The sequence below is a fragment of the Protomyctophum parallelum genome (genome assembly GCF_964188405.1).
Source record: "Protomyctophum parallelum genome assembly, chromosome: 19".
NCBI classification, from domain to species: domain Eukaryota; kingdom Metazoa; phylum Chordata; class Actinopteri; order Myctophiformes; family Myctophidae; genus Protomyctophum; species Protomyctophum parallelum.
Genome location: NC_139717.1, coordinates 8,642,894 through 8,663,007, shown reverse-complemented (window position 1 = coordinate 8,663,007; position 20,114 = coordinate 8,642,894). Strand labels below are relative to the sequence as shown.

Here is a 20,114-nt window from a genome sequence, read left to right as displayed (position 1 = left end):
ATTAATCCAGTGGTATTTCTAACCACTGATCTGATCTCAGGTCAGAATGGGTTAATAATATTCTGGTAAGGTCTCTGGTATGATTTCAATCCTATATTTCTACAAGATGAAGACCAATATTGGTATGGCTGCTTGAATATGGTATATGCATACAAACCATGTAGTTTAGGGATACAGTCAAGTCAAGATTCCTTCACATATATCTTATGCAGGGCCGGATTCACCCTTCGCAGTGGTAAAACCCATTTTGCATATGCACAACATAGAGGGAAAAGATTTGGACCCATATGCATGGTAATCAATAATTAAGTTGATGTGTAAAAGTAATACTGCTACTACTACTACTGATATAAATTATAGAAGAGAGCTCACTACTCAAGGATGTAATATTCCAATATTATGAAACAAGTAATATATAACAACGTCATGACTTTTTGGTAAAAACTCAAGTTAGTGCTGGAAGGGACGGATATGCAGCTCAGTGGTGGAAAGTCTATAAGTACTTTGATTGATTGATTGAAATATTTATTAAAAGTTTGTAGAATTTACACAAATTAAGCACAAACTCAATACAGTACATGTACTCAAGTACTGTACTTATGTACAATGTTGAGGTATTCTTTACTTTAGCTGAGAATTTCCAATTTCTTTCAGTACTTTAACTTCTACTCCAAGTCTCAGAGGCAAATATTGTTCTTTTACTTGACTACAATTACCGGTATTTGTAAACTTTTAGTTACTAGTTTATAGATTGTGTTAACCCTATATAGATCAGCCATTTGAAAATAGCCGATCTACAAGTTCACAATGTGTCACGATGCGACACATTATGAGCTTGTAGGTCTGCTATTTTCAAAAGATTCTTTATATATTGTATACATTTGAAAACTGAAATGGGGACATTCTACATACAGTAAGCAGTACTTTCTACTTTTGGTACTTTAATTACATTTTGATACCAATACTTTTGTACTCAAATACATTTTGCATTCCGGACTTGTACTTGTAAGTGGAACAGAGTATTTCTACATTGCGGTATTGATATGTTTACTTGCTTAACACACGTGAGTACTTTTTCTAGTTGTTCAATCTATCAGCCTGGTGACAGGATGCCATTTTGATTCTGAGCTGTTAAATTTGGCCAGTGAGATGGATAGCATTGTTTACAAACAGTGGCGGTACAGAACAAATGATGGATCTGGGTGTAAAACATGTCAAGTGCAGCCAATGCATGAAACTTGAGGACAATAAACTGAGGTATTGTGCAACCAAAATGTGGGTGCTGAAAATAGGCGATGTACAAGCTCACAACACATCACATCCACAACTTTCCCAACTGATTTTTTTTATTTCTTCATGACAAAGATTTCTTTCTCCAGACATATGATGCTGGAAATGGTACTAAATGTAATCGCCAGGCCTTTTCACAGTATCTCAATACTTGTATTGATTCAATTGAATACGCTATGTAATGTGATAGTCACCAAGTGAGCTTTTTGACATGGGTAATCTGTAATGAGTCCACCGTATTCACCAAACCCACAGACCAAAGCCACAAACATAAATAGTCTTTTCTACTCTAAGCTATCATTCTATCCTTCTCAATAAAGATCTGCCAAAAGTCAGTTTCTTATGCCACTGGTCCTCGAACGTTTTAATTTCAAGGACCCCCATTACTCTGAGAGCATACAAGCGGAACCCTTAATGTACACTCACAGAGTTAGACTCCCTCGCTCCACTCCAACCCAATAGCATTAGATTTTGGTAGTTTTTTGGGAATAGTGGTTTAAAAACTGGTCTGCAGAAACCAAATGGGTTTACTGTCACGGCTCCCTTTGTCCATATTCTTTACAGTCTATAGTCTGAACTCCGTCTTTGCTCTCTGTCGTGTTTTCAAAGTTGTGCGAGTCGGTGAGTCATCTCTTGCTGCAATCCACTGCAGTGTCCTTGGTACACTTACCTATTGTTGTGATGACGGTACCAGCGAAGAAGAAGGCACTGCTTAGGTCCCAGTGGCTGGAGTTGTAGGATGTATCTCCGTTGGGATTCACCCCAGCATTCAGAGCATCTATAGAATGCTGGGAAGACACACAAAGGAAGTAGCATGTACGTATGACAAAATGTGGTCTGTGGTTATAATATGAGCCTTTGATTGAGTTGCCTGTTCATTTGTCCATGTTCCTGAGAATTAGTTTCAGTTAGTGTTTAAGAACCTTAGTTGTGGTTTTATTGCCCCGTAGTGAGGTGTACCTCTGTAAAGTTTGGTTCAACTTCAACTCTTGGTTTCTTGTGTGTTCCTTTGGTAGGCAGTGCCGGGCAGAGCAGTGACCAGCAATGTCAGGCAGTGCCAGGCAGGCCTTTATGGCCATAGCAGTCACACTCTGTGGCAGTGTGCCCTGAGTGATGCCACCGCTAACAGATGGGACTCGGTGTGCGGATGTTCTCTCAGGGCGTGAGGAATAGGTGTGCAGTTGGCTGAAGGACAAAGCAAGGACGGACAGGCATCAGTTGATCTCCTCGTGAAGCACTGAACCCTAAGAAATGGTGTTTCAATTATAGATTTGCTGCAGTGAGCTAAATATACAAGTAGATATGAAGCGCCTTGTTAGTTTTATTTTTACTCAGATTAGTGAAATCTAAAAAACAAGAGGTTTGCTTAACAAGTGATTGAGCAATTAAGCGAAGCCTTTTCCTACACCTAAGTACATGCCCCACTGGCACTAAAGAACTTCCTAATTATGTACTAGTCACCATTTCCACTCATAATTGCATTATACAGCCACAGCATGCACCAAAACAACATCTCTTTCCCCGAGCAGACGTTCCAGTTACAATCTCTCTTGCTGAATACACTGTGCCAATCAAAATGACAGAGAGCTTTCTAGCCGCACTGCACGGATGCTTGAATCAGTCTGTGCTAGTGATAAGTTATGCACAGCTGAGCTGTGTTACACCCTTGTATTCCACCAATTACAAAGTTCTCTTTCTCACTGCGAAGAACCGTTTGTGTTCGATTGCAACTATATATAACAAGGCAGGGTGGTCTACAAAATCACAACTCATTTGTCAACCGCAAACGTAATTTGTCATTCCATTGTTGAATTGCATGTGCGTTCTCTCTCTTCCCAACTGTAGTGTTGAGATTTGCTCTACGGATACTGCCTCTGTGCAGACTGAGACGGTCAGATATGCTGCTTTGCTCTCTCTAGGTATTTTATCCCTGTGTGTACTGTGTAAAAGGCATGGTGCTGGGTCACAGCACACATGGCCTGTCGCTGTCCATTGCCAGTGGTGCTGAACCAAACCATTAACCAGTCCATATATTTTGAGTGATGTGTGCTCTCCTTGGTTTGCCCATTAGTATCACAACTGACCGGTTTCCGTTTTTGTGTCCTTTGTCTTGCGGTTTGCTCGGCTCATTAAGTTATAATTTGTGTTCAAATTATTTATTTTTATCAGAATGGCTCCATGAGATGTCTCCATCCGCTGAGTGCTGAGACTCAAGCTCTGCCCCTGTCTCCAGGGTTTGTTTTGTAATTATGCAATGTGCTGTGATGACTAAGACCTTTGACGCAGTAAACTCTGCAGTTGGTTGCCCAGGGTACCGCTTCACCTCCCCTGAAGCCTCCAGAGTGTCCCACATGGATGATCCGCAAATGAGACGGGGCATAATACGATTCAGCGTTTTATTTGACTGGGTTTTGTTAGGCAAAAATGGGCGAACATTCGGCAAAAATAGGAAATTTACAAGCTCACAATGTGATTGGGAGTTGATCTGTATTGCCCCTTACTGAGGTCACGCCAACCATCTATCCATCCATTCAAAAGTAGCTTTGCCGCAGTGAGCTAAATGTACAAGAAACTCAGATTAAAGAACTAAAAACTAAGCAGTTTGCTGTACAAGTGATTGAGCAATTAAGTGAAGCCTTATCCTACACCTTTGCACATGATGTAATGCTGCGCTGGTACACAAACATTTGGCAAAAATAGCAGACCTACAAGCTATCAAAACGTGACTGGGAATTGATCCATCCATCCATCTATTATTAGTAGTAGAGTATAGACTACCATTTCACTTGAGCTTTTCTTGTAGTTTTTTGAGCTAGAGAGAGAAGTGAAATAATACATCCAACTGAGATGGCTGGAAGGAGGCTTATGAACAGCAGTGACCCCAGAGCCTGCCTTTAGCTTCGTGATGTTGACAACAGGTTAAGCTAAAGGTTTCTTTGGTATGCTGCCATCAGTGTCTTAATATTGCGTTCCCTTTGAGCAATGCAGATCCAGTAGGACGTGTTCACGTAAAACTATGGTCTCAGCAGAGAGTGCATTACAGAGCTAAAGTGGCTCAATAACCATTCCACACAGCCTATAATATGCTGCTGGAGAGGAGAGGAGAGAGACGGACCAAGTCTGGAGAGGAGAGGAGAGAGACGGACCAAGTCTGGAGAGGAGAGGAGAGAGACGGACCAAGTCTGGAGAGGAGAGGAGAGATACGGACCAAGTCTGGAGAGGAGAGGAGAGAGATGGACCAAGTCTGGAGAGGAGAGGAGAGAGATGGACCAAGTCTGGAGAGGAGAGGAGAGAGATGGACCAAGTCTGGAGAGGAGAGGAGAGATACGGACCAAGTCTGGAGAGGAGAGGAGAGAGACGGACCAAGTCTGGAGAGGAGAGGAGAGAGACGGACCAAGTCTGGAGAGGAGAGGAGAGAGACGGACCAAGTCTGGAGAGGAGAGGAGAGAGATGGACCAAGTCTGGAGAGGAGAGGAGAGAGACGGACCAAGTCTGGAGAGGAGAGGAGAGAGATGGACCAAGTCTGGAGAGGAGAGGAGAGAGACGGACCAAGTCTGGAGAGGAGAGGAGAGAGATGGACCAAGTCTGGAGAGGAGAGGAGAGAGACGGACCAAGTCTGGAGAGGAGAGGAGAGAGATGGACCAAGTCTGGAGAGGAGAGGAGAGAGACGGACCATGTCTGGAAATAGGCAGTGATGGAAAAGGTACTCACATGTATTACTTAAGTAAAGTATCAATACGGCCATGTAGAAGTACTCCATTACAAGTAAAAGTCCGTTAATCAAAATGTACTTGTGAAGTGGTTATTGTATGTTCTGTCATAATAATCAAAAACTACAAAGTAGTAATTCAAGTTCTCAAATAAATGTAGTGGAGTAAAAGTACTGTCTAAGATGTAGTGGACTAGTAGAACTAAGTAGCCTAAAAGTATTGGAAATTGGAAATACTCAAGTAAAGTACAAATACCTTCAAAATTGTACTTAAGTACAGTACTTAAGTAAATGTACATAGTTACTTTACACCACTAGAAATAGGGTCCATTTGGTTACATTTGCACACTCTCAGTGTCACAAATTGACAACGTATCACCGGGGGTTTTACTGTGTCGCTCCTAGAATAAGCAGAAAAACATTTCAACGAGGTTTAATCTCTGGTGTCAGTGCACTTCTGCACCACTGCATACATACTATAACTAAGTTATATAGATGAACACTATACCGTCCCTATACGTCCATATTCTGTGCAGGTCATAAATAGGCAGACATTTTATGAAAATATGCGAACATTCTGTAAAAATAGCAGATTCATTAAGTTCACAATGGAAGCTGGGACCCCAGTCAATGAAGTATTTAGAGTGTGTACTGTGTAGAGAATTGCACTTGCACAAAATATGTATTAGGCAAATTCACGTTAAACTTGAATTCAAATGACAATTTTTCCACATAGGGATGGTTTAATGCATTTAATGTCAAATCCAAAATAAATAAGAAAACCAATAAAAGAAAGTTGACTAAATATTAAATACAGTGTGTGTCTGAGTTCAATGGAACAGGTAGTCTGAAATACTGATTTTGATTATGCATTATAGGTAGCATAGTAGTTTGCTCTCGGTTTCATTCATATTTTATGGCTGGTCTTATGGATGCATAGCATTACCAGTATTTTAAACCAAACCACCAACATAATTTGTTTCTTTTGTTTGGTGAAATGTCCCATAGAAATGAACCATGACTCTTGACTTGTTTTGAGTTCAGGATATACTGTATCTCTCCCCAGCAGGGTTCTATGGCCTTGGTGTCAGCCTTCCTGTCCTCAAGGTTCTGTCTCTGGGGTTTGGAAGCCAGAGGATTTGGCAAACATCCCAACGGTGTTTATCATCTGCCTCTATTGCTCCTGCCACCATCCAGTCAACTTTCACATTTAATTTGCTGTAAGCAGGACACTGGCTCCCTCCTACACTGGGCCCTATATCTTGCGCCCCTTACACCTTATTCCTAAACTTATTTGTCATTTTTTACTATTTTAAAACATTTTAAAATAGTACAAATAGCCGATCTACAAGCTAACAACGTGTCGATGTAGATTGGCTAGTTGAACAATTTTTAAATGTTTTAAAATAGTAAAAAATGGCAAATAAGTTTAGGGATAAGCGGTAAGGGGTGGTGCAAGATGGAGCCCTGGATCTCTTTTCAATTGCTGCCACACGCTGCTGCTGCCTGCTGCTGCTGCTGTTGCTGCTGTTGCTGGCATAGCTTGCCTCCACCACCCCAGCCTCTACATTATAGTTCAGGGTCTTACATTACTTAAACGTTTATGTGTGTGCATGGCTCTGAAGTTAACTGAAATTAAATGTTTGCATGGCTCCAAACTGAATTAAATGTCTTGCTAGGGGCCCGCTCTTGTATACCTGTGGGGGGGTTTGCATAGCGTTCCCTGATTTTTCTTAGCATGCTGCTTAGCTAAATTCAGCAAACAGCTTAAGAGTGGAGCCATTAATGCCAAGTTTAACTATATTCCATTTGCTGCAATAAATGGTCAAATCTACTTATGACGTGAGTGTTCCTGACTGAAATGGGGGTCCATGGCCTGATGTATATCAAACTGGGGGTCCTGGAGTCCTGCATACTGCAACCTGCAAATTAGCAACACTGGTTTTACTGTGTGTGTGAACGTTATACAAAGCCAAGCTGCTGATATTCAAAACAAAAACAAGGAGTAAGGCTAGAGGAAGTGTCTCCAGTCCATTGATGACGTTACAAGCTTTTGACATTACAACCTAATGTAACACACTCCTGCACCGGCAGCGATCCATTGTGCAGCACTCAGTAGAGCCTAATAGGGATCGTGAATGAGCTCATGATCCATATACATTAAGGAAACTGTTTTCATACTTAACAACAAAGCAGGCACCCAAGGACCATTCAACACCCTCCCCATATGCACACTAAACAAAGAAAACCATGGCTCTGCCTTCTTCCACCACTGCTAGCTGATCAGATATTGCGGGATGAAAACAATGAATAATTTATTCCCTGGCAGATGCTCTTAAGACCTGAAGACTTAATTTAACGCCTGGTGTGTTAAAGATGTGGGCATTTTTTGTGGCATACATCCGTGAGTGTGGGTGGAAATGAAGGCACAGCTGTTGCTGAATATTTCAGGGTGTTTTCAGTAGGAAATCTATGTAGAATTCTATGTGCATGCACGACAACAGAAATGTTCTGTCCAGCAGCACTGCTACCGTCCATAGTTAAGTATTGTACAGAGGTAATTCATAGCAGAATTTTCTCTACACTAACACTCTAACACTCAATTTATGAGTCGTATGTTGTCGTATGTTGGTGTCGTGTGTTGAAAATTGACGATCTACAAACCAGCAACGCGTCTCAAATGCAACACGTTGTGGGCTTGCAGATCATCTACAGGTGTATACAGGTGTAATTTAGATTTATAATTTAGCATTTTATTTATTTATAATGAGACGTAGACGTAGCACATAGCACTCTATATTGTATAGGCCTACTCATAGCTTCACTGCACAGAATCTACTGTTAGACATATATTATGTTCTTAGCTTTCTTATGATTCCGATGACTATTTCTATGTATGTGATGTATTACCTTGTATTGTTCCTGCTCACTGTAAATCGCACTGGATTAAGAGCGTCTGCTAAATGCCTGCATTGTAAATCTAATTTTGGCGCACAACACCATCACATTTTTAATCAGGGTTAAAATGGTATTGTTTCATTGGAAAGCTTTGATCTGAACTTGGCTTAAACTTAAAGCCCATCTGAAAATGGCAAAACCCAGCATGCATGTCTGCATGTTGTTGAAGCCATCAACAATATAGTTTATTTTTCCTTTTACCTACAACAGCCTCTCCGCAAGAAGCAATACACATCTGCTGCAGCAGCATGGGCACATGAAGTCAGTCAGCCTTAGCAACTGCATTCACACTCCCTGCCACTGCCTCTCTCTCTCTCTCTCTCTCTCTCTCTCTGCCTCTCTCTCCTCCAGAAGCCTTTTCAAAGGGGCTCTCTCTCTCTCTCTCTGCCTCTCTCTCTCTCCCCTCCAGAAGCCTTTTCAAAGGGGCAATGCCTCTCAGTCTCTCTCTCTCTCTCTCCCCTCCAGAAGCCTTTTCAAAGGCCAATCAATCTATTACTGGATAGTAAGTGTCTCTGGTTTAGTCCATTCCCCTAGTTTTGCCTAAGAAAGACAAACGACCGCTCCCGCCGTGCTTGAGAATCAAGGCACTAATTCCTATTTGTGGTTTGAAATACGCACCATTGCTATTCAGCTCCGAGTGTGGCTCGACTTTGTGTGTTTCTATTATTTGCTACTATCATGTGTGAAGTCACAAATGGACATGACAAATAGGACATGATGCTATTCCATGAAGGCTTTGTCTGGTCCAGCATTACCCTGTCCATTATCATACAGTGTTTCACTGCCGCAGGGTCAATAACTGGCCAGTGAAAACCCTTGGTTTTTTTACAAGGGGCAGCATTGGAGCTTGCAAAGTAGGAGTGCCGCAATACAAGTCAAATTAAGTTCAGACATGGCTGTTTTGAAGTGTTTTCACGCCAAGCCAGTGTTTTGTTCTGGCTTTAATCTGCTAAGGGGGTTCTTGGTGAGTTTTTATATTTGACACTTGCTTTGGCAATGTAAATGTATGTTTTCACATGCCAATAAAGCTCAGTTGAATTTAATTGAATAGATTTTTATGACTTTTTTAGTTTTTTCCCAGAGGGATCATATTTCAACATCTCAGCCAAAAGAATGGAAAGATTGGTTGGGCAGAGTAGAGTAGGCTAACCCATGAAGTCCACTTAATTAACCAAGGCTATAAGATATACAGTATATCAATTGTACCTATAATGCCTGTGAACTGTTACTAATGTGTGTCACTGCAATCCATGTAACTAATTCTAAAGACAATCTATATGGTTTTCAATGCTTTGCCTTTATGTGAATTCCTGAAAACCCCAATCCACACTTCCACGTAAAAAAATAAATGTTATTCAATTTAATCCGTAGAAAGGTGTTGTTTTACGTAGGCCGGGGGTCAACAATTTTAAAGTGCAGAGGCGCATGCAATTAATACACAAAAAACAAATTTCACAAATGTTTTCAGTGTCCTCAAGAAACTACCATTATTAGCTGTGAGCAAAGCGCACATTGATGTCTAACTGCTGCAGTGGAGGGATTTACCAGGTAAAGAAATAAAATGTGTGAAGATCACCAAGGGAGATAGTGCGCTGTGGCTCTCACGGGATCACATCGATTGCTTGAGTATGACTCACAGCAATCATTTTCCAAAATGCCTTTCCGCAAGTCGTGTCCCTCTTATAATACTGCTGCAGTATCTCTATACACACTAAAATGATTGAGTGTGTAAATGTAACAAAGTGGACCTGAATGGATACATTTGTACAAATGGATACATCACTTTTACTACTGTGTATATATACTGTGACTCTCTGTGAATTCATTTTCACTTTAATAATCAGAATTGACGAGTCTCCCGACGTAGAAACAGACACACAGAAATGGGTAGCCTGTATAGACCTAGCCCCTCCCTATATCACAGGACAGAAGCACACTCATACAGATACCAGACCTATCTCCAAACCCCTATGTCGGCCCAATGTGCAAGGTTTCATTCTGGGAACCCATTGGCAAAAAAACAGCGCCCTCTGCTGTATGTTTCCTTTGCATTTGCCTCTGGGGGAGGCGCCCAAAAGGTTGTGGACAACAGGATGTTGGCCCGTTTGGTCGGCCATGAAATACATTTTACGGGCCTCACGGCACGGCACAGTTCTTGTAGTCTAAAAGAGCCATTAGTGTTACAGTACATCTTATGTACGGGTAGTATTTCCCAAGCTTAGTTTTTTCTTTTTCCTGGCCTGTTCGCCCATCAGCCTGATTGTCCAGAGGGAAGAAACTATTTAGCATTCTACTGCCAGCGGCTCATCCCTGTTGCTTTACACTCTAGAGACATTTTTAAGCAGAAATGCCAGAAAAGGTCATCTTTATTTAAATCCAATGCAGTTTTTCCCAGACATACACTAATAGTAATTAGTGACATTAAGAATCGCCATGGGGGGGGGGGGGGGGGCTTCTGGCTGCTACAGACAGGACCTGAAGGATGTCACACTCGAGCGCTGTCATCATGTTTTGCTGAAGGACACAGCGGACATTTCACACACAAATATTTTAATTAGCAATTAAGAGTCATCAGCAGGGCAGGTGTCCACAAGCATAGACTTTTGGAAAAATACATTTGTTTGACTGACTATTTTAACACCTGCTCAGGCTTCAGATCAAATTGGACAACTCATTCAAAGACTTCCGAATGTCCGCCCCAGAATAGGGTTCATGTACAGTAGTTAAGAGGAAATGGTCGATTCTAGGATTGTTCCATTCGTTTTCTGTTTGTTTGTAAACTACTTCTTTGATACATAATATACCAGTATATTGGGTGAAAAGAAGGCATAAAGTATTTGTGCTGAAACGCGTGCATGAGATGTGCGTGTGTGCCTATTAAATAAAGTACCTGAAAGACCCGTCATGTGAGTGTTGTCAATTCCTTTAATTGAGAAAAAGGTTTTCCTATATTGAAGGAAGCCTTGCAGTGGAGTAAATTGGCACTCCTTCCCGTCCTAAAAGCACAGCCTTTATTTTTCTAATTCGCCAAACTTCAAGGACATGTGTAGTATGTTTGAACACCCGCAACCCTCTTCTACAGGTTTCTGTTTTTAAACACACAGGCCCCTTTTTGTGTGGTTTGTATCCAATTCCAGGACGGCTGACATTGTTTGTATGCATAGGGGCTTTGAATAGCTTCGGATCAATACGGCGCTCGGGTTTCGGTAGATCCGAGTCCACACCAGGGACAGGAAAAGCGCCAGTATCGACCGCGTCCACACGGGGCGGGCTGGCTGGCGAGACGGAATGTCTTACCTTGATGAGCGCCTCCAGCTCGGCAGGCGACACGCAGGGATGCCTCTGCAGGAAGGCCGCCTTCTCGGCCGTGATGGTGATCTTCTGGTTGCTCTCGAACGGCTGCTCCAGCCCCTGGAACACCAGGCCTCCGGCCACCAGGTAGGCCACCACCACCACGAACACGGCCACCACCGTCTTCCACTTCATCACCGTGAAGACGGCCACCGTGCCCTCGGCCACTCCCACCCCGTCGATGCTGACCGCCATGCTGACGGGCCGCGAGGGCACGGAGATGCGTGGCACGCTGCAGCCCATGGGGTTCTGCATGGTGGCCACGCTGGCCTGCACCAGGCAGGACTGCATTATGCCTGCCGGAATCTTCTTCGGGGGTACCAGGTTGGGCTGGACGCCGACGGCCACTGCAAAACAGAAGTGAAGGAGGAGGAGGGGGCGTGAGGGCGGGGGGGAGAAAAGTTTTTACAACAAGGACAACACAATTTTATTTCCTCAACTTGTTCATTCATATTGATTTCAGGCGCATTTCACGCAGGGGCACAATACAAGAGATAGAATAACAGAAGTTGAGGGTGGAGAAGTCAAGACACCGCATCTGTGCCAATTGTTGCCGTAGGCAATTTTTTCTCTCTCATCTGCACCATTTCTATTTATATCCTTTCCTCACAATGCCTCTAGTTTTCTACCATGGTGCAAAGAATGCTAAAATATGCGGCGTGTGGACTATGCACATTACAGTTTACCTTGCTGATTAACCACTAGTCCCGAGGAGCCAGACTTTCAGAGATCTCCGCCTACTGATCAGTCTGGTGGAGCTTTAATTCTGTGAGGGCTAGAGGTGGGTGGTAACGATTCAGAGACCAAACCCCCCCCTCCAAACTGAATGGTGAAGGCGTGTCCTAAACAAAAACAAGGGTTTTGTCACCGGTCGCTTTCGCAGAGCTGTCCAAGCTCATGCAGTGAATTTGAATGTATCCAATTAGGCAGAGATATCCAATCGTCTGGCTACAGTACACACTAATTAACCACTTAATCCTGCTTGCTTGGTCCCCTTCTTTTTTCCCTCTGCATACAACAAATATTCACCGACAATAGCCAATCTACAAGCTCAGAATCACACCACAACAATGTGACACATTGTAAGCTTGTAGATCAACTATTTTCAACAAATATTTGACTTTTGTAACATGGCCAGAAAGCCCAGAATATAATTAGAATATTACAATATTAGAATATATATATTGATGGACAACAGGTTATGTGCAATGCAACACTGCCTGGGGTGTTATGAGCATAAATCCCCAGTGAGGCCATAGGGTTGCCAACCATCTTTTATACAGGGTGGTGCTGTATCCATTTTTGATACACATCGTTTCATTTACACTAGGTTTCAAGGTGATGATAATAACATGAGATCAAGCTAAATCCCAGCAGTCATACAAGCAGGTTTAATTTCACCGTGAGCTACAGAATGAAAAGCTCTGTGTGACTGTGTGAGATTGCACTTCCGAACTGAAACGACGACACGGTTGAGTGCAACAAAATAAAACTGGAAACACTATAAAACATTAACTACACAATAAAACAGGGATCTCTCCTATAGATGCACCAATAGTAATGATTACCCTTGAAATGTTCTACGCACATGAATCTGCCGTAAGAAATGAGAGAGCTAGACTTTCCATCGATGGATGATTATTTAACGCTTTGTGACTGAAAATGCAAGGCATACTATGTACCGGTATAAGGCTGAATCAGAGACAAAGATAGGAAACAAAAACTGAAAGGATACGTCTATTGCAGTGAAATGGGCTGGTGAGGGGTTTCATTTCCTCTAGCCTCGGTAGGTACCCACTACTCAGGCTTTTATTTTCATTCGCATTCGGCTCTCGACCTCAGACTTCTGATTGATCGAACTGTAGTTTTAGCTTGAGGGCAAAGAGCCGCCAATTGAACGTGTCATGTCTCCACCATAAAGTATGTGCTATTGATCTTCTACAAGGTGACACACGTGCCTTTTAGATGCCTTCTACCCATGCCACTACTGGCATGCCGTTGCAAACACAAGTCTGCCACACTTTGCACTCATGGGGCCCTATTTTTGCCAGTGCCTTACCCCTTATACCTAAACTGCTTTGCCTTTTTTACTATTTTGAAAATCACCTTGAATAGTTCAAATAGCCGATCTACAAGCTCACAACATATCGATGCATTATTATTGATGTGACTTAAGTGTGACCACTGATTTAGAAGCCATTTGTAGGTATCGGGTCTTAATAGATTAAACAATATACACACATTCTACATATCCTGTGATTTACAGACACGAGCAGGAGGAGTGAGAAGAATGCAATAGAGTTTAAACTCGGTCACTGCTATTGATTTAGAAAGGGAACATTGACTGGAAGCAATTGATTTTGAAAGGGTAGAATGGAAGAGAGAGTGGAAGTAAAAGGGAGGGAGACAAAGAGACAGAATGAAAGAAGATGGAGGGCTAGAGAACACGGATCACTCTGGACTGCCACAACAGCGCAGGAGGAGAAGTGAACTGCTCGCTGCAGTTTTTCTATCACACCTGTACATAATGTCAGTGTTTAGTTTCCCATTCTAAAGCACACCAAGAACGATGACTATAACTACAACTATGTTGTTAAAAATGTGCATCAGTTCTCATAATTTTGATGCTGTGCTTTTATCACTCCACTGCCGTAGTTTATCACTGCAAATAAATGGTGACTGTGCAAAGCAATGAAATGGTACTGCTGCCAAACAAGCTGATGTGCAACAGGTGATGGCAGCATACTGGATGAACGCTATAAAATCAACAAGAAATTAAGATATCCTTGACATCGCAGACGGATGAAATAATGTCAAAAACCCGTCCAGGTTACTCGTGAGTCTCTCTCTGTGTATGTGATGAAGAGCCAGGAGAGGGTGTGTGTGTGTGTGTGTGTGTGTGTGTGTGTGTGTGTGTGTGTCTGACTGTCTGTGTGTGTGTGTGTGTGTGTGTGTGTGTGTGTGTGTGTGTGTGTGTGTGTGTGTGTGTGTGTGTGTGTGAGAGGAAGAAAAGTGATGGATTCTGCAGCGTTGCGCAGGAGCAGAAGGGGCTGCTGGGAAAAAGACTGAACCTGTATAATGTCTTTGTGCGTTTTACCAAAAGCTATTAAGCACAGCTAACTGAGAGATGGAATATCCTCTGCTCTGCCAGACCAGTCCATCATCCACGCCAACCACAAACACTGGACAACGTCCAGCGTCGATGAGCACACCAGCCCACAGAGGACGTGACCTTATAAAGCGCTAGGCTAGGATAGGCTATAAACTGCAAAATTGTCGTAAAGCATCTTACATTTACATTTACATGTTTAAGCACATGTGTTTTTATCCCGAGCAACTTACAAGCAAAGTGCAATCGTAAAATAATCTTTAGTACTTAAGGTGAGTGTATGAATGGGGTAAAGCCTGTAAGTGTTCAAAATAATGTACGACTCTCCTGTGATAGACCTGGACAAGAGGAGCTTGGGTGGACACACGCGTGCACGCACGCACGCACACGCACACGCACACACACACACACACACACACACGCACACACGCACGCGCACACACACACACACACACACACACACACACACACACACACACACACACACACATGTCTGGAAACAACACTCATTTGCCACCAGCAACACCCATAATTTCTTCATCTCAGATGCAGTCATTAGCCCACGCAATGATGTGTAAGAGAATCGTGACAACTGTGTGTCACATCTCTCACACAAAGGCCAAAGGGAATTAGCTCGATTTGATTTATGTAACACAGGCGGCAGCAATGTGGAGAATATGCATTCCTTACACTCACACACTGGCTCTGGCAGGTGCAATTCTGTGATGCGCACAGCCGCACACATCGTGCCTCCAAATTAATGCTGTGGTGTGCAGCCATGCAGGCAACACTTGACATGGGGGCAAACGTGAAAAACTGAGCTTTGCGTTTCTACCTATAGAAGGTAGACTCGGGACATAAATCAGCTGCACATGGCTGCAATACGGCTGAGTAAAACGTGATGTTGTGGTGGTCGTGTGACTGTGAGGCGGAAGGACGTGATACACATGTGATTGGGGGGGGGGTCTACCCCGCCAGCGGATGAGGTAATGTATAGCCTATACATCACTGCTGCATCAAACAATTATACTTCTGCTTCTATTATCTCCATGTTGATCGATTGCCATTTCCCCAAATTGATTATAGACAAACCCATTGTGTGGTCAATAAACAATTAGTTTGTTGTTGTTGTTTTTTTTGTGAGAATCATTGTTTGGTTGTCTTGGCAATGCATGTAGGGGGGGGGGGAGCATCCAAGTGAGACGGCTGCGGTAGAAAGTCGTGCAAGGACTAGGCTACTGATCAGACATTCATAGAATGAAGACATGGTCTTAATTGAACTAATCTGAAGGTTGACCACATCTTTGCCATATAGGATATATGCATAGAGAGACTTGATTATTAATTTTGTCAAGTGTAACCCCTGTTTTGGTTTTTGGTTGTCATGTCTATTATGAAACAGCAATAGGCAATTTTTGAATTACATAGCATCCACAGAATAGAAACAGACTGTTAAGAAGATATTGCACAGTAGAATAGGCTAATGCAAATGGATAGAGAACAGTTTGAAACTGACACCAGCTTGCACCATTCTCAAATTGAATAGCATCCATGCAACTGATGCTGGCATAGGCTACCATATATGTTTACACTGGCTTAATTAAGTTTGATTAACTTTAACCAATTCCTTGCACTCAAAATGTGGAAATATGCATTCATCTATAATATTGATTGGGTCAATAGACTGTTGTGCCAGGATCCAAATATAGCCGCTTATAACGAAAATAGCCTGAACGATGTGTAACACAAACCTGGTGGTGGGGTCGTGGTCCCGGGTTTTCTTGGATTCTCTATTGGAAATTTCATTTTGAAATCGTCTCCTGGGTCGTCGTTATATACTGTGTGGGGGGGGAAAGCCTTATGAAGAACCTCTCAACGCCCTTTTGGTCGAATCTGATGTTGGCTTTAACCGAGAGAGGATGTTGAACGGCAGGGAATAAAAACACATCATATGCGTCTATTAGTCTTCGTGGTGGTCATTGACGGTGTGTAGAAAGGTGCACTTCGGGGTAGAAGGTGCCCGTCGGGGTGGTAAATGCGTAAATGTCCGCTCGCTCCTCTCCGCCACCCATCCAGCAGCGCACAGCCGACTAACCTCTCCGCTGCACCACTGTCCGTGGGGTGACTCTGGTCTGTCTTTGCATTGTAGTAAACACAAAGCACCGTGGGGCGCACACAGTACGTGGCAGTCAATTAGAGTCTATTGCCTACTGTTCTCCAGTGGCATTGATGAACTTGACGCTTACATTTTCGAAGGTAAATTGCGCGGGGCATACGAGCGATGCAAGGACGGAGCTGCTTGCCTGCAGTGCGAGTCGTCAGCCTGAACAACCACCTGCTCCTCTCTCTCCCAACCCAACGACGCTTTGGATTGGATTGGCGCACACGTGGCGTTTCCTTTCATCATGCTGCGGTGCGCCGCGGCTGCGCGCGGTTGAGCGTGCCACACTGCCAGTGGGGTTGTGTGGTCGAGAAGTTCATCACAATAAGACACACCTTATTTCCCCGACGATAGGATAGATGCACACAAAGGGAATTTAGCCTATGTGGTGCAGTGACCGTAGAACGGTGTGCACACGCTAAGTAGGCTACAACCAAATACGTTACATTGCATATAGAAGACAATTAAGACACTATATAGCCCATTATATACAACCCATTCAGCCTGAGGCTCAGCACCACAACGCCACGTGTAGATGACTGAGATGAGGGATGCTTTTTGTTATTATACACAATTTATGTTTTACGTTATGATTATTTTTATTTTATTTTTTATTTTTTATCCCACGATTTTGTAACCCAGTTTTATTTTTCACCCAGTGCCAATTATCTAATGTAATCCTGGGCGCTACACTTCCTCTGCCAACCTGGGGGGGGCAGCGGACTGACCTCATGCCTCCTTCTATGCATGAGGAGTCCAAGCTGCTTCTTTTCACCTGACAGAGGGGAATTTCCCCGGCCGGACGTAGCGCGTGGAAGGGACACGTTATTCCGACCAGTTCCTTTCCCCTACATCAGGCGCCCCGGCTGGCCAGGGGGAGGTAGTTTTAGAGACCAGGATTACGGCATGTTTTTGTGAGGGTATCTACCCTAGGGGACACGGGGAGAACATGCAAACTCCACACAGACAGGTTATGTATTTATTTTTGATTATTTTTGAGGTTAAGCACATTGAGGAATATCATGCAAGAACTATAGCCTTATAAGCCTGATTCAGTATACAGTATACTTATCATCGAAAATAGCAGATATACAATAATACAAGCTGTATGCAATGTGAGTGAGTTTGTTGATTGGCTATTTTCAGTGTGGGACGTGGGATGTGATGTGTGGACCAGAATACAATGCACAGACAGACACCATTACATCATCTGACCATGCAGAAGAAATAGTCTACACTAGGCCTACCATTTGTTTTTGCAGACTATAGGCTAGTCTGTGATGGAATATTGTGTACATTGATTTTAACACAAACCATATTTTTGTTATCATTGGGGGGGGGGGGGGGGGGGGAGACAACATTACAACTTCAGCAGGTTGTATTTGTAAGTGTGCTTTCACTGCCTTTCAGTTTCAGGTCCCCATGGATCAGGACTGAGACTTATAGTAGTTCATCATTAATGAAAAATCACTGCACTTTAACCCAATAAAGCTTTTTGTCAGGATAACATTTGGTACAATTATAGGAGTCGCTGAGCTGAGCACAAATCTTTATTCGCCTGGGGAAGATTTGCTGAGCATGCATTCTGTTTTTCAGCAACACCTTGCTCAGTGGCGTGCACAGACATTTAGAGGGGCAGGTGCTCAAGTGAAAAAAAAGGGCACCTTGTGCAGCGCGTGGAACCGGCCGGTTGCCTTAACCCATTTTGGTGCGGGAACCCATTTTGGTGTTATAGCATTATGGCATGCTTTAGCTATTGAAAAATAGCAGATCTACAAGCTCATAGCGTGCCACAGAGTGGCGCGCTACGAGCTTGTAGGTCTGCTATTTTATTTTGTATCGAAGAACCACTGACTTAGAAACATAGCTTTAGATTGTGGGGGGCCTAAATAATATAGTAGAAGCGTTTTTTATCAAGATGTTTTTTAAGAGCACATTGCCAAAAGGGCAGGGGGTGCTCTAGCACCCCCTAGTGTCTATCTGTGCACGCCACTGACCTTGCTTCATATATCATTCAGTTGCATGCAGGCTCTCATAGTATGCAGGTACGCTTATTTCTACCTACTTGAAGCGTTATTCTCTATAAGGCAACCCAACAGAAGTCAAAGAGGCCATGAAAACACTGGCCTATAGTATGCACCAATTAAGTACACATTGAGGGGCGTTAGCCTCTCATAAGTGGATGGGTTAAATGCTGATCATCCCCCTATCCAGACTTTTATATTTGACCCATGGAGTTTGTAAATGCAAACTCCTGAGGATTAATTTAACTCTGAAAGTGTACAAATTAACCGAACCCTCCACATTTTATAGTGCTATACTGTGTGATATGGGTTCTTGATATTTGTATATGTGTGATGATTTATTCCCCTGGTGGCCACATAGGGATACTAATGGCTTCATTATTTTGTCCTGAGTTGTCCAAGTTAAATCCCAAATAGGGGCTGTGTCCCCGGGTGTGATTATGTTGCCTTGTTTCTGCCCACTTATACCTGTCCTATATGCGCTGCTATTCAGTTTACCTGACGAAGGCCACAGAGGCCGAAACGTTGTGTGTGTTAGGTAAATTACCTTTCTGGGGAGCTTTTAAAACGGTGTGCAGAATTCTTCATTCTTTTACAGTGCTATACTGACACACACTGGTCATGCTGGTCAAGAGTTCCTCTAAATTAAACAGTTAGTTATAGTCCGGTGGATTTACAGTATGCAATCTATAGTGTGTGCTATTTTAACAGTTTACGACTAAATTCTTAATGTCCAAGCATATTTGTCATGTAAATGCTGCTGCATACTGTATGTTGCATTAGGTTTTCATGCAGTTTGCTAACACAGAATTGATGTGATTCATGACAAAACTAAAGACAGTGTATACAACACCCATGCTTCAATGTTGTTGTTTTATTTTTTATTTTTTACATTTGTTAACATAATTTAATAGTGAAATCATTTTCACATTTCTGAGAGTCTGTGGGTGAGTTGATGTGTCATCTAATTTATAGTAAGTGATCTACTGATACAGTTCAGCACCATGGGCAGCTCCCTGCCCTCAAGGTTGGCGGCCTTTGAGATTTGAGATCCAGCACCCTCTGTTGGAAGATATAATAATGCTTTTTTGCTATTCCATAAGGGTTGAAAGGTTCTTATCTGATGGATGATAAATTGTAAAATAAAAACAAAAGAAAAAAACACAATGTCACTGGATTAGATTGGATGGGCTTTAACGTCCACGTGAGGCACTTTGCAACAGTAGTCAACATAACCAACACACAAAATACAAATAAATAAGTAATTAATAAAATATATACATATAACATGTTAAAAGCAGTGTTTTTGTTAACCATTCTGTTGTTCTCAAGCCAAACAAATCATTGCAGATGTTAACATTTACTATAATATGAATAAAACATTTCCAAGCATGATCTTTTTTTTGGTTGCAATTCTTTATTTAAGAACTGTGTACATTTTACCACAAAGTTGTGTCTTAATATTGATACATTTTACAAAAACCTTGGTAGTGTGTGTACTTCTTGAAAAGT

General features: G+C 42.6%; 1 protein-coding gene across 1 annotated transcript in view; it reads right to left on the bottom strand.

The window, feature by feature from the left end:
• LOC310876488 (potassium channel subfamily K member 10-like) overlaps positions 1-16,223 on the bottom strand; it is a gene marked incomplete at both ends in the record, with an annotated part of 26,151 nt that extends 9,928 nt beyond the window's left edge. Inside the window, 3 exons of the mRNA XM_083790033.1 lie at positions 1,961-2,078; positions 11,255-11,655; positions 16,169-16,223. Coding sequence (XP_083646159.1) covers positions 1,961-2,078; positions 11,255-11,655; positions 16,169-16,223 — 574 coding nt within the window. The remainder of the gene's footprint in view (positions 1-1,960; positions 2,079-11,254; positions 11,656-16,168) is intronic.
• Between the last annotated feature and the right edge of the window lie 3,891 nt (positions 16,224-20,114).